This window comes from Nothoprocta perdicaria, unplaced genomic scaffold (genome assembly GCF_003342845.1).
Source record: "Nothoprocta perdicaria isolate Ctin4 unplaced genomic scaffold, notPer1 scaffold_358, whole genome shotgun sequence".
Lineage (NCBI taxonomy): Eukaryota > Metazoa > Chordata > Aves > Tinamiformes > Tinamidae > Nothoprocta > Nothoprocta perdicaria.
The window spans coordinates 214,710-228,814 of NW_020455597.1; the positions used below are offsets into that span (position 1 = coordinate 214,710).

General features: G+C 37.4%; 1 protein-coding gene across 1 annotated transcript in view; it reads left to right on the forward strand.

Annotated features, from left to right (window-relative positions):
- Positions 1 to 13,437, forward strand: part of ATP11A (ATPase phospholipid transporting 11A) — a 55,950-nt gene extending 42,513 nt beyond the window's left edge. Inside the window, exons 27-30 of the mRNA XM_026044286.1 lie at positions 2,991 to 3,056; positions 3,332 to 3,435; positions 5,196 to 5,361; positions 12,385 to 13,437. Of these exons, the coding sequence (XP_025900071.1) occupies positions 2,991 to 3,056; positions 3,332 to 3,435; positions 5,196 to 5,361; positions 12,385 to 12,642 (594 nt within the window). The 3' untranslated portion in view covers positions 12,643 to 13,437. The remainder of the gene's footprint in view (positions 1 to 2,990; positions 3,057 to 3,331; positions 3,436 to 5,195; positions 5,362 to 12,384) is intronic.
- Positions 13,438 to 14,105: the final 668 nt, after the last annotated feature.

Consider the following 14,105-nt stretch of genomic DNA (forward strand, 5'->3'; position numbering starts at 1 on the left):
GTGCCTGATACGGCCTGAGAGAACTGGAAGATTTAACGGAAAGAAGAAAGTCAATAAGTATTGGCATAATTTCCAATTCCTAAACCAGATTCCTGCCACATTTTGAGTACACTGTTATTTTTAAGGGCACCCAAAACAGCATAGCACAAACATGATCCTATCAAAATCAAATTATACCAAAGTAAAACTCACATCAGAAACCTGAAGATGTTCTGCAGTTCATCATGTTTTCCAAACATTTGATTACACATTTAAAATAATGAATAAATAAATGAGTTCCCTAACCTTCATGCCATGTGCTTCAGCTCCTTGACCAGCTATCTTGATGGCATTGTAGTTCTTGGACATATGGCACTGGAACTGCTGCCATATGTCAATGTCTTTCACATACCTGGCAACCCAAAATTGTAGACAGTTCTCCAGAATGTGGCCTTACGGGTGCTGAATCGAGGCAAGGAATCACCTTGCTTGACCCACTGGCTCCCCAATACTTTACAAGATCAACTTTCTTTGCCACAAGGGCACATTACTGGCTCATGTTAAACTTGTCCACCAGGACTCCCAGGTCCTTTTCTGTTTTCTACAAATCTACTTTCCACTCAGGAGGCCCAGCCTGCATTGGCTCATCAGGTTTTTTTTGCTCCAAGTGCAGGATCTTGCACTTGCTGAACTTCATGAGGTTCTGTCAGCCCGTGTCACTAACCTGTGCAGGTTCTCTCATAGCAACCCTGCTTTCAGTCATTTCAAGTGCTTCCCTGCAACGTAATATCATCTGCAAACTTATTGAAGATAAAAGATATTAAACAATATTGACACTAGGATCAACTCTGGAAGAACATCACTAGCTACCAGCAGCTAGTTGGACTTCATACTTCTGATCACATCTTTATGGTGTGATGACATACATCTCCGCTTGGCAGCCCAGCCAATTTTCCATTCACCATGTAGTACACATACCCTAAAAATATATCATCAAGTTGACTATAAGAACACTGTGAAAGTCTGTGTTGAAAGTCTTGCAGCTTTTTCTCTTACTGGAGGCAATGAAGAATTACTACATTTGGCATATCTAGAGAAACTTATTTACAGAAAAGCTAACAAAAGTAGTCGTCATGAGTATGATAGGATAAAAGGTTAATTCAGATGGCCTAATAACTCCTAATAACCGAAGGTATAAAGACAGTGAATATTTACAGATTTTTTAGAATGTTAATAAAAATGAAATGAAGAAGGCTTCATCTGAACAGCTTTGAAGCTGAACAGCTTTGAAGAGCAGAAAGAATATGTTTCACTGGTAGTTGAAAATTTTGGTTCTGACACAAATGTTGTAGAGATCAAAAGCTGCCATTTCTCAACTGATGACATATGTGAAATGAATGATAGACAAGTGTTCCTGTCACAAAAGCCTCAGTAGAATCAGGATTGGTAGGCATACAGGAAAAGCTGGCAGCGGCAACATTGAGAACATACCCGTGCTGTCGTGCCTACATATGTTACTGAAAGCTGCCGTCTTTTCAATTGATAAGTCACTTGCATGTTACTCCACGACTGGATTTGGACAAATCTATTTTCTCCACTGATTATGGGACATCAGTGTCCTCAGGTAACAAGTGAAGCTTTTATCTGAATCATAGAAATGTTGGCTGGAAGGCAGCTCTGGAATTCATCTAATTCATTCTTGTGCTAGAATCGAGATTGTTGTCAACACTAGATCAGGCCACTCAGGGCTTTGGTCGTGTCTTGAAAACGTCCAAGGACCAGGATTCCATGACCTCTCTGGGCAGCCTCTTCCAGTGCTGCATTACACTTACAGTGGTTGGGATTTTCTGTTTGTTTCCCCTAACATGCAACCTAGACCTCCTAAACATGCAATTTTTTGGCCCTGGACCCTTGCATTATCTATCACCCGTTACTAAGAAGAGTTTGACTACATCATCCTCATCAATCTTTTTGTAATAGCTGCAGGCAGCTATCTAGGTTATGCTTCCTCTTCACCACATTAAGTAAATCTCTTTCAGCCTTCTCTTCTGAGGAGAGGTATAGATCTCTAACTGTCTTGGAAGCCTTCCACTTGACCCTTCCCAATTCTAACAAGATTCTAACAAGATACGATATTTCCAGAGATCAAGATGAGACTGACTGGCATGAAGTTCACTGAGTGTTCCTCCTTCCTTTGTTTTTTTTTCCTGTGGAACAGGGTTCCTGAAATCTCAACAATTCTCTCTTTAAAAATCATTTGCCTCTCTTAGGCATCTTTTTGTTTTATGGCTGCATTTTCTGAATAAAACAGTCTATTTTCTTAAAACATACTGTCCAAGTCTGCGACATATTTTCCTAACATTTCTCTGGACCTTGGATGTGGACATCTCATAGCTGCTGCAGTCAGTCCAAGCAATCCTCTGTGACCATATTCACCACTCCTTTTTTCCTCTGTTATCAGAAATGATCCTTTCTGATCATGTGAAAAGCTGTTTCATTATGCTAGTGGGGAGAAAAGTAACTACAATTCAGAAATTTTGTATCTTAAAATGTTATGTCGAACATTTATGTACTTAATATGGCTTTGATGGTTATCCCATTCCTACTTGTACTGGTTGTGCTCCATATAACACACTTTTGAACCTCTGAGAAAATCCAAGACTCCAAGGAGAACAGAGAAGTGAGATCTAAGGGAAGMTGATGGAGTTATGAAATGACTGCAGTTCATTTGGAAATCTCAATAACTCATTACCTGTGCTACACTTTTTTTTTTTAAGGATGACCTATGACCTTTGGGTTAAATGCATATATTGTGTTTTTAGTATAGTGTGTACACCCAAGAGCACAATAGAGCATATAAGAATTAAAGGTTGTTGCTTAGTTTCAGTCCATGATACAAGGGAATACATGAACTTTAAATGTTTGTTTCTAGACAGTTCATGATAGGGTGTAAGATACACCCTATAACTGATACTACAGTGTAAAATATAGCCTATACTCATCTTTTACAGATGTTTGGAAACTGGACCTTTGGAACATTGGTGTTTACTGTGCTTGTATTCACAGTTACATTGAAGGTAAGGTATGCTATATTTTTTCAGTTGAAACTTTCTGGATGTTATTTTTCTTCTTGCTGCTCACTAAGATCAATTTCGCTTTACAGTTTTCCCTTTGAGTTTAATTTATAAGTTTTGCCATCTGTGACTTCTTACTGTGCTCAAAAATAAGAAGCTTTTCTATTAGCTAATTCTGTGTAGAATTCTTACCTTTTTCACGGGGTGTAATTTTAGTTCACTCCTACTGAGTATTCTATTGCTTCTTGATAGTAATAACAAATCTGTTGTTTTTTCAGCTTGCACTAGATACACAGTATTGGACATGGATAAATCACTTCATGATCTGGGGATCACTGCTATTCTACATTATCTTTTCTCTGCTCTGGGGAGGAATTATTTGGTATGAACTCAAGTATAACTTGCATTGCATATATTATTTCAGAAACTTAACAGAGTTGCTAGATACTGACGGCATCCAGGCGGGTTTAGAAGACCTCCAGAGAAGGAGACTCCACAGCCTCCCTGGGCAGCCTGTTCCAGGGCTCTGTCACCCTCACAGGAAAGAAGTTCCTCCTCACATGGAGGTGGAACTTCCCGTGTTTCGGTACACATCTGTACCCATTCAGTACTGCTGGTTACAGAATGTAATCATTAATGTTGGTTAAAGAATGTTCAGCCCTTCTTCCATTGAAAAATATTCTTATATTTTAGAATACTAAATACTTAGAATACTTAGAATACTAAAAGTATTCTTAGATAGGAGTAGATAGTAGATAGTAGATAGTAGATAGGAGAAGAAGAGTATCAGACCTTAGACTGTCACTAAAATTATCTCAGTCAAGCTCATCTCAATCACCTGAACCAAAATGTCACAGAGTAGGTCAAATCTGTGTTTGCCTGGGGCTAGCCACTCCTCGGAACAGTCTAAGCTAGAGCCAGGGAATGAATTAACAGTGAAACCATGTGGGAGACCAGGAGTCATGTATTTGAGGTCATTCCTTGACCTCTTTGTTTAGTAAAATAAATTTACCCTAAATATCTGAGCACCTACTGGTCTTAGTTCTGGTAAGAAAATAACCTTTTTAAGAAACAAACAACTTTTTTTTTTTTTTTTAATCTACATACTTGAAATTGAAATTGCTTGAAAGAAATACAGGTTCAAGTTCTTATTATGCCTGATTGACATCAGGAATTTGAATTCATGTCTCTCACCTGCAGAGAGTTCCTAGGCACAAGGTCCTTTCTTTTAATCTCTTCTGCTTGTTCTACTTCGTATGCATGTTGAGGGACCCTAGATAAAACAATGGCTACTTGTTGCATGACAATTGAGATGTTATTTAACTTGGCATCAGGTTTTGAATTACAATAATTCTTTTCCAAATTGTTGGATATTCAGTAGCCACTTTATTTTTCAGTAAGATCAGGTTTCAGTTTCTTCAGTATCAGAATGACTAGTTTGCAGAAATGATATTTTTCCTGAGACTGACAAAGTCTTGCTTTGTATTAGAGATGTAGAGATGTCACTATTTACATGTAGCACTGTATTTCAACTTGCTTACATTTTAGAAAGCAAAAACTTGTACCAAATCTTGGAAACAAACAAATACTGCTATGGAAATACTCAGACTATCCTTATAAAAAAAAAATTCTTTGTATTTTTATGTACTTGGAGGGTTTTAACTTCCATTTAAAGAGATGTCTAATACAGTATTTAATCACTGACATTTGGGCATTACATTGCAATATTGCTACAAACTGTCCATATTTATTTTCAGTAGGCATGGCCTCTAATTCCAATTACTATAAACATAGATGACTGGCATATGCCTTATGCCTTAACCTTCATTACTGAAAGCAGTAAGAAGATTTTAATAATCATAGAACTGCCATCAAGATACAGGGAAATGTGCAGGTGAAAGCAGTAAGAGGAGCAAAAGGAAAAAAAAAAAAACATGATGAATAGTTGGGAGAGCTGAACAGGAAGCCTCTCTAGTTAGTGAATGTCCAGGTCTCACTTCGAGAGAATTTGGATGAAAGAACTTGCACAAAGTGAGAAGGTGAACCAACTGCATATCATGATTGCCATAATATTTATATTTCATTTATATGTAATTTTGCCAAGCCGTGTGTACTTAATTTCTATTTAATCTTCCCCACTAGGCCTTTTCTCAATTATCAGAGGATGTATTACGTGTTCATGCAAATGCTGTCTAGTGGTCCTGCGTGGTTGGCTATAATTCTACTCATAACTGTCAGCCTTCTTCCAGATGTTCTTAAGAAGGTTTTGTGCAGACAGTTGTGGCCTACAGCAACAGAAAGAATCCAGGTAAAAATTATTGTTGTTGTTCAGTTTTGTTTTTTGTACCACAGTAATAGACTTCTAAAAGATTTAGAGAAAAGCTTAGAAAAAGGGTTCCTGATGTATGATGTAACATATGTTATTGGTGTTTACTAACCACTTCCAAGTGATATGGTGATTAAAGCTATTTTTTATATTGCCCTAAACCCTGAGGCCAGCCCTGGGCCTCCTTACCACTGAGCATTGGGAAGTCAGCTGATAAAGATGCTGGGAGAGGGGTATACAGCTGAATGCAATTCTGAATCTAAGGAAATAAAAAGGGCAAGGACAATGAGGCTCTCAGCTTGGATAGATAGGAGGAATGAGGGTGAAAATAGATATATGGCCTGAATACTTTGAGGTATGCAATAGGAAGCAGGGGAATGACAAGCAAGCCTGAGCAAACCTTGAGTTAATCTTATTGCTTTGGATTATTCAAGAGTGCTGTCCATACACAGCATGATTTGAAGTAATTGTCTTTCAAGCCCTCAAAATACATTTGCAATTCATCATCTACTGCATGACGATATATTAAGGAAACTTAATATATCGTTTAATATGGGCATTTTAGCATTTGTTGTCTGGACAAATAGTTAGCTAAGCTAAATAAGCCAAGTCCAAATTAAAACCCAATAGCAAGGCAGCATACCATTTAATTGAAATCCATGTTAAAGGAGAGTTGAACAAGCATTTGCAATTCTGTAGCTGGGGAACTCTGCACCTGTGTATGTGTATATTGCTGAACAAAACCTATAATTTATATACTTAAGATAAATGGGGTGAATGTATATTGTGTTGTTAAGGCATATGTAGTAAACTCATGCCAGTGTTCAATTGTATTGATTAATCCTTGCGATATTATACTTCCTTAGTAAACTATTTTATATTGATTCTATGCCTGTTATAAAAATGAGTACTTTAACTTTATTTATATTTTCTTAAATGTTTTTCTCTTTTACATTTCAAAAAGATTTATTTTGCCGATTTAGATACATTATCTCTAGAAAAAAAAAATCAAATATATTTGTCATAGTAAATTACKTATGCCTTGTTGTTCCCACGAGAGCAGTATTTTTAAATCTGCTGTCAATTTTCTTCTGATCAGCCCAACAGGACAAACTGTTGCATAAACAAAGGTCAGCCATGCTGGAGCTTGCAGGGAAAGCCCAAGTTCTGTAGAAAGTCTTCTGTAGGAAGAATAGTACTTGTCTGGGGTCATCAAATTAACTCCCATTGGAAGGTTTTACCTGCATTTTTTGCTTCAGCAAATTTTGRTATATTGCATATGCTGAAAGATGCATAAATGATAAAATTATTGAATTTGAAACTTGTGTTATTCCCCTTGCTCTTTTCAGCATTAAGAAGAAAGGAATAAAGGAACTGCACTTCTAAGGAAAATTATTTTTTCCTCTTCAGAAAAAGTTAAAAAAAAAAAAAAAAAAAAAGTTCTGACATCTGTAAAGTAAAACCATTTGCTATTGTTTTGCATTTCTTGAATATATAGAATGATGAAATGCTCTACTTTAGACAAGAATATAGCATTTCAGGGTGATCAGCATTTAGCATTATTTTCTATTTAGATAGCTTCAGTAGATGTCWGTATGGTATATATTCTATTTGTAGAAGAAGTTACACAGTGCAGTTCTGCATTCTTTAGAAATTTAAAAATTTAAAGAGTGAATGTGGATGGGTTAATGCAAAAAAAAAAAATACTCTAGCAAAGCTATTATAGCCTTTCTTATTGGCATTCTGTGTTCGTGTTGGAAATGAATCAGCTGTAAAGCAGGCTTTTTGGCTTAGCACTGGCAATGTTTTTTCTTTAATATTTYGCCGAAAATCTTTGGCTTTTAACGAGATATATCCCTTGTGTTTCTTCTTCTTCTTCTCTCTGGTTCTTCCTGTCTTCTAATCGGCTCTGTCTAAATAACTGCTACTTTGCTTTAATCATAAATGATGTGCACGGTTACTTCCTACAATCTTCTGGGGAAATCAGACTAAACATCAGTGCCTTTCTGTTGAGCAGTCCACCATCTTTATGCTTTCTCAGACTTCAAGCAGTCTAAGTTTCTAATGGAAAAAAAGGTGACTTTTTTYTGCCTTTCTGCATGCTTGGCCMTTTCATTCAAAGGACAATAGAAAGYTTATCATCAGAAGTTATTTACCATACTCATTGTCTCCATTTGTGATTCACATGTCAACCATACTTAAAAGATTACTTTTCATATAGATTTTTTCCTTCTTCTATTTATTTATCCCAAAGAACTTATGGATCATTATCACAATCCATCACTATCACTACTCTGTTATTACTGAATTTTACATAATRTTTCTGCCTCAAGAATCGAAGATCAGCCATTTTAATTAACATTCTAATCATAGATACATCTGTAGGTGAATGCATGTTGTGACTAAATTAAATATTCACCACACAAAGAAATGATAATACTGGTTATGTCGATGTTACTGGCTTAGTACAGAAGATGTGTTACTGGAAGATACTGAATCAATACTTAAAATATATAGATCCATTTCCTCTGCTGTTATGGAAGAATATGCAACTTTTGGGGTGCAAGCTATTTTTAGCACACATTTTAGGACCAACATTTAAATGTTGGTCTGCACAAACAGTGAACAAACATGTAAATTTTGGCTTCACTGAAATTAATAAGAAAGCTCTTTTTGACTGAGTAGTAGGACACTGTTGTTTTCCACTGCAAAATTCATATCCTTGTTTTTTAACTAGTTAAGATAAAAAATACATTTTCTCTGTTTCTCCCTTTAAAAATGTACAGTCAATAAAATGGCAAACGACAGAAATCTACATAAACTACATACATAAACTTGGAAAACACACAAATTAGGTTTCAGGATTTAACATTTTGGATAAAAGCTGTCTTGTAGGTTCCCTAGGATTACTTCAGATGGGCTTCTAACCAGTTATATTTAAACTTGTTTATACTTTTAACAAACTTTTTAARACTTAACCTACAAAAGCTTTATCGTAAAGACATTTTGGAAGAGTTATCAAATAAAACACAAGACTAGCTAAAAGCTAGCTTTTGTTGTGCTAGAACATTGGTTTTGCAAAAGCTTTGGAGGAATCTGTTGTCTAATGCAAGCCAAAACCCGCTCATGTCTCATACGTGTGACTATTTGACCCAATGCATCAATCTAAATTTTGTTCTTTAACCGGAAGAAAAGAGCAGGGCATGGGATTTCATCCATTAATTTTAATAAATGGTAGGGTTTCTTTTCCTTTTTTTTTTTTTTTTTTAATAGACCCAAACCACATTAATTGTTACGGAAAATATAAATTACCSTCTTTTCATGTCTTATTGTCCCTCCAAATAACAGTGCTTCAGTAATCGCAAACGTTTTCAAAGTGAAATACCAGCAGTTTTGATTGTGAGCTGTAAATAACTTCTGTGTTTTCATGCCTTTTTAAGGAATATTTTCCTTTTTCTCTTGACTTACAACCGAGAGTGTTTTACTTTACTTCCCCATTAGTCACAAGCTCAGGCCATCAGCCTTGTTACAGAATCTCTACCCTTTGTGCTCCTGGGGAAGCCCATGCGGCATTTCTGCTTTAGGAAGCCTCTCCCCCCTGGGGAGGTTGCCCTTCTCCAGTTTCTCAAAGGACTTCRCTTCTGTCCTCCAAGTGAGCTCTTAGCAAACTCGTGACTAGTAATGTATTGCCTTTGGGCTCCTCTTCTGTKGAAAGCAAAGAGCAGGATCCTGCTGTGGCAGTGTTTGAATCCCATGGAAGAAGTTACCTTGGCAACTGCCCTGCCCTCTCCCGCCATATTGTGCAGAGTAGGGGCATTACCCGCAGGGCCTTCACCCTGGGACCTGGAGAAGCGGGACATCCCCTCTTCAGTTTGCAGCGCCTGGGCTGGCTAGGGAAGAGCACCTCCGAACAAACACTGGGCCACCATGGCTGCCCACAGGCCCAGGAGGGACCTTCTCTAGGTGCAGCACTTGTACGTGACTTTATCAAATCAAGGGAGCTCTCTAATTCAGTACCGGTCATTGTCACACAGCCCACGGTACCTGGTTGTGGTGCAGTTTAAATACTTCAGGGAGTAGTTAATTTTTTTTTTTTAAATAAAGTTTGGAATGGATTTGAAACATTCTCAGGGAAGCTCAAAGGGTTAATGTCAGGCTTGAGAAACATAAGCCTTGTTTTAMACTGAATAACCTTTTTATTTTTAAATCTATCAGAAAATCTGTCACTTTACAGGGAGTTGGTACAGTAGTTACATTTGTACCAAATAGTATAGCTCATTCACATTTGCCTCCTGTATTCAGCAAGAGTCTTAGTGTTTTTCCTCATCCTTGCAGAAGAGTATGAGACATAAAACAACCCTAAATGCACTGGCGAGCAGCGATGGGCCACTTCTTGAAGGAAATCTTTCAGCTTCCGAGGCATAATTAGATCAAAACTAGGTAACAGTACTGTACGTGTTGCCAGTTTGGATTAATTTCTATTGGTGAACTGTGCTTTTTTACAAATCAACTGTTTCCTCCAGAGTTTTTGCTGTATTTTACCAATGTTGAAATAAAATTACTATATTTTACTTGAAGAGTCTAGTTTTTGCAAGAGGTAATCCATATCTCAGGTAAGATCTTTATGTCTCAGACACTTACTAGTGTAGTACAAAACAGGGCATCTGCCTGAATCAGTACAGCTGTACTCAAGTGGTGTTAATACATTGGGCTTTGTGTGACATCTGTTTTATAGAACTGCAGCCATTATTGCAGAACGTATTGACATTACACCATAGTATGGAATATAAAAAGTTAAAAGTAATTTTTGCTCTTTAGAACTTTATCATATCTCAACTTCTTGAATACATACATAGACCAAAYGGAGACAGTAAGAGCAAGATCTAACAGGTAGATAATTATATGAAAGGAAGCAAGTTACATGTGAGTAGGACTTTTTATCAAGAGACTGAGGCTCTGTATCTGACAGCATCTACCCAGGCTGYCCAGGGAGGCTGTGGAGTCTCCTTCTCTGGAGGTCTTCAAAAACCACCTGGATGCCGCCCTGTGCCATGTGCTCTGGGTGTCCCTGCTGGAGCAGGAGGTTGGACTAGATGATCTCTAGAGGTCCCTTCCAACCTCAACCATTCTGTGATTCTGTCTCCATAGACCAGTGCATTGATGCACCCTGAAGTAACAGGATAGCATAGTAGTCTTGCCAAACATCTGAAATGGGAGCCTAAGGGRTGAATCCCTAAAGCCTGACAGTAGTAGGGGATGAAGACAAAAGAGCATTACAGAATGAAGTTCTCTGTTTAACATTATCTCCTTGACATAACACTAGTTACACTAGCAAGTGTAAGTAAAAAGTTAACACTTTTTACTCAAGTACATTTCCTACTGGTTGCCATATTGCTGCAGGCCCTTCTTGACCCCAGTCTTGACCCTCAAAAGCAATACACAGCAAATTAAGTGAAGGAGCAAAGTGCCMGTAGGTGAAGGGGACAAGCGCAGTGTAATGAGCGGGTGTGGTAGAAAGAGAACTGTAGGGCTTAAAGGTGTAGAGCTTAAATGTAGGTGAAGAGGTTTTTTAAAATATTTTTAAAATCTGCTAGATGAGAAGTAGTAGAATGCCCCAATTTCTTTGAGTAGGCACAGGAAATTAAAAAATAGCATGTCTTGGAATCTAGCCTTTACGTGTGGAAAAAAAACACAATTTTGTTTTTAAAGATACTAATGGTAGCAAAGTGTTTTGCTTTGTAGCTGGAGGAATAGAAAATTAGCAGATATTTATCGTTGTATTTGGTCTATATATGTGTTCCAGAGAAGCCAGACAACACTAACAGTAAATAATTGGTACAGTTGGCTCACTCACTCTTCCCAGAGTAACTGTTAAGACAACTTTCTACGTGATCTTGGTTATATAAGAATAATGTTTTGAGTTTGTGATTGGCATAAAAAAATATAATATTAAATCTAAGGCAAATTTCTGTTAACCTGCATCATTAATATTCTCTCTCTGCCCCTAATCCCCCTTCTTTGCTATTTTGCTGATGTTAGCAGGGAAAGAGAAAGTGGATGACTGAGAATATTACTGGTATATGTAGTATTAAAGGAGAGCCTGATTAATGCCATTAGTTTGAATAATGCCTATAATGTAGGCATTAATGCCTGTAATATCTTAAATATAATGCCTATAATATCTTAAATATTACCACATTACCTCCATAAACCTATACCTGGAAATTGTATGTGCACTTAGCAAGGGGAATAGATAAACCTGATTTAGGAAGGTATTGTGCTGATGTTCTTTCAGTCTGTGCACATGTTCCAGGGTCTTGTCATGCACCTGTGCTATTCTTTTAGCCCAAATTTTGCCAGAAAGTTGGGTGACCTTGTAGTACAGGTAAATGTTAACTGCTAATTAGACCCAGAGAGTACTGTGACATGTAGTATAAATTGCCAGTAGAGATACCATACGTAGGCTAACCAAGTGCAAAACTACGTCTTGCTTAAATGCATAAAACTAATGCATTAAGTCACTGGCACTTTCATAAGTTGTCACAAACCAGTTGTAGAGAGTTCTCTCTCTTTAGAAGGGCAAAATAGTTGATTTTTCTTCCGTCTTTCTTAAAATGCCCCCCCAAAATTCCTGACTGTAGAAGATCCAAGGTAAAAAGATATATCAATAACCTGGGCCAAGTGTCATAGAAACCTAGTGAAAAAAAAAAAAACATTCAAGAAGAATCATCTGTGTCTTCATCTGTTCCCTAAAAACACATTATCAGCTTTAGAAATTGTGTGTAAAATTATGCCTGGTCCTGTAAATGTAAAACTAATTTTTTTTGAAAGTTGTTGATTGCCTAACAACGTGGAAGGATTGTACTTTCCCTTAAAACAAATAGAGTGGTGATCTAGTGAGAATCATTAATTTGTCAAGAGTATAATAGCCATATGAAAGGACATGATTTTAGACTTCTGGTTTTGAAATGATGTGTTTACTGTGTATCTGTTTTTTCTTAACAGAATGCATCAAGGCACTGTCAGGACCACATCTCAGAATTCACACCTCTTGCCTGTCTGAAAAGCCCAAGATACAGGAGCAGTGACTGCAGCAATTCCCCAGCAAGAAGGTCTAATTCTCATTCTAAAAAAATGATGTTTACGCACTGGAGAGGCATTGATTATTCAGTACTTCCATCTGTCTTTGGCTACTCAAATAAGCATTGTCGTTCCAGTGCGGGCTACCGCTACAGTGGGTCAGGTTTGGAAACATCCGTATGACAGAACACCAATTCAAGCCTTTAAAAACTGTTTTTGTTTATTTCTATTTTGCAAAAACAGGAAACAAACATGTCAGAGAAATATATTAAACTATACTTGGCTTTTGCTGTCTGAAGTATGTGTTCAGACTAAGAGGATCAAGAGCTATAAGTATGAAACCTTCCAGGCCAGTTGGCCTCTCGTGTGTTTGAAACTACTGGAGCAATGAACAATCTGCACAGTCTGGTACTGTGAGACTGATAGCACTAAAAATTCTTCATTCTCTGTCAAGACCCTTGTGCATTATTGCTTCTGTCATCTATAGTCTTCTTTTGTTTTGTTACTTGAAGTTATAGTTTCAGTCAGTGACCTACATTTTGAGATCAACAGTTTTAATTTTCAGCCAGAAGCAATGACCTCAGTTATCTCCAATGAAAGTCTCCTAAAGCATATTGAACAAGTGCAGTTTCTGATTTTGCTCTGTCCTTTTTCTTTCTTTGCTCTTTCTGTAGAACAAACTGGTGTTTCCTCTGTGCAAATCTGCTTTCAAGAAACACTCTCTAATGCTCACTTCCTTGTAAGTGGCCAAATCAGGGCTTCGTATGGTTTGGAGTTAGTTTGCCCCTGTAGAAACATAGGCAAAATAATTCTTGTGAAGCATATGCGCTGTACGAAGTCAAGTTGGCTGTTAACTAGGTAATTAGGGTAAGTGTTAGTATCTACCCAAAAACTGAATGTAAGCATTTTGCCTAGAATGTCTTTGTGGATTTGTCAAAGCGAAAAATTAGCCACTGCTCCCACTTCTTATCTATCCCAATGATTTTAAAATATACATAGTAAAAAGCAAGCTTTTTTTTTTCYACAGACTTAAAAAAAAAAAAGGGAAAAAAAAGGCTTTTTTCCCCGCCCAGATATATGAGTCTTCTACTCTCTGGATCTCATCCTTTTAATTTTTTCTTTTTTTAATTGTGGGGTTATGCATGGGCTGATGGGCTCCGCAGAGGCTGTTCCTTCGGAAGCGCGGAGTGCACAACGGGAGCTTGTGCGTCCGGGCCTCTAGGTGGCAAAAAGCAGCTCCCCGACGAGCCGCGGTTCTCATGGATAGAAGCTGCTTTGACGAGGACCCTTTGGGTTGTTTATTCTTGACAGCCAACTTGAACGTCTCTTCTCTCTGCTGCATTTATGTTACCTTGCACTAATTTTACTGGTAGCTCTCTCCTTGTTTTGTTTCTCTAGTCCAGTGTTTTATTTTGGGGTGCAAAAATATCTGAAGGGTGAATTTGTTTCCAATCAATTTCAGCAAACCTGGTGTTTAAAACTGGTAATTAACCATAATCGTTACATAATTCTGGGAGGCCAATAGCTAAGAATAGATAGCTGTATGAAAGCAAAATACCTGGAATCGGAGCTTATGGCCTCTATTGGAAGACTTGACCAAGACATTGTTAGGGGTTTTTTTTTTTTTTTTTTTTTTTGTGGAGTAG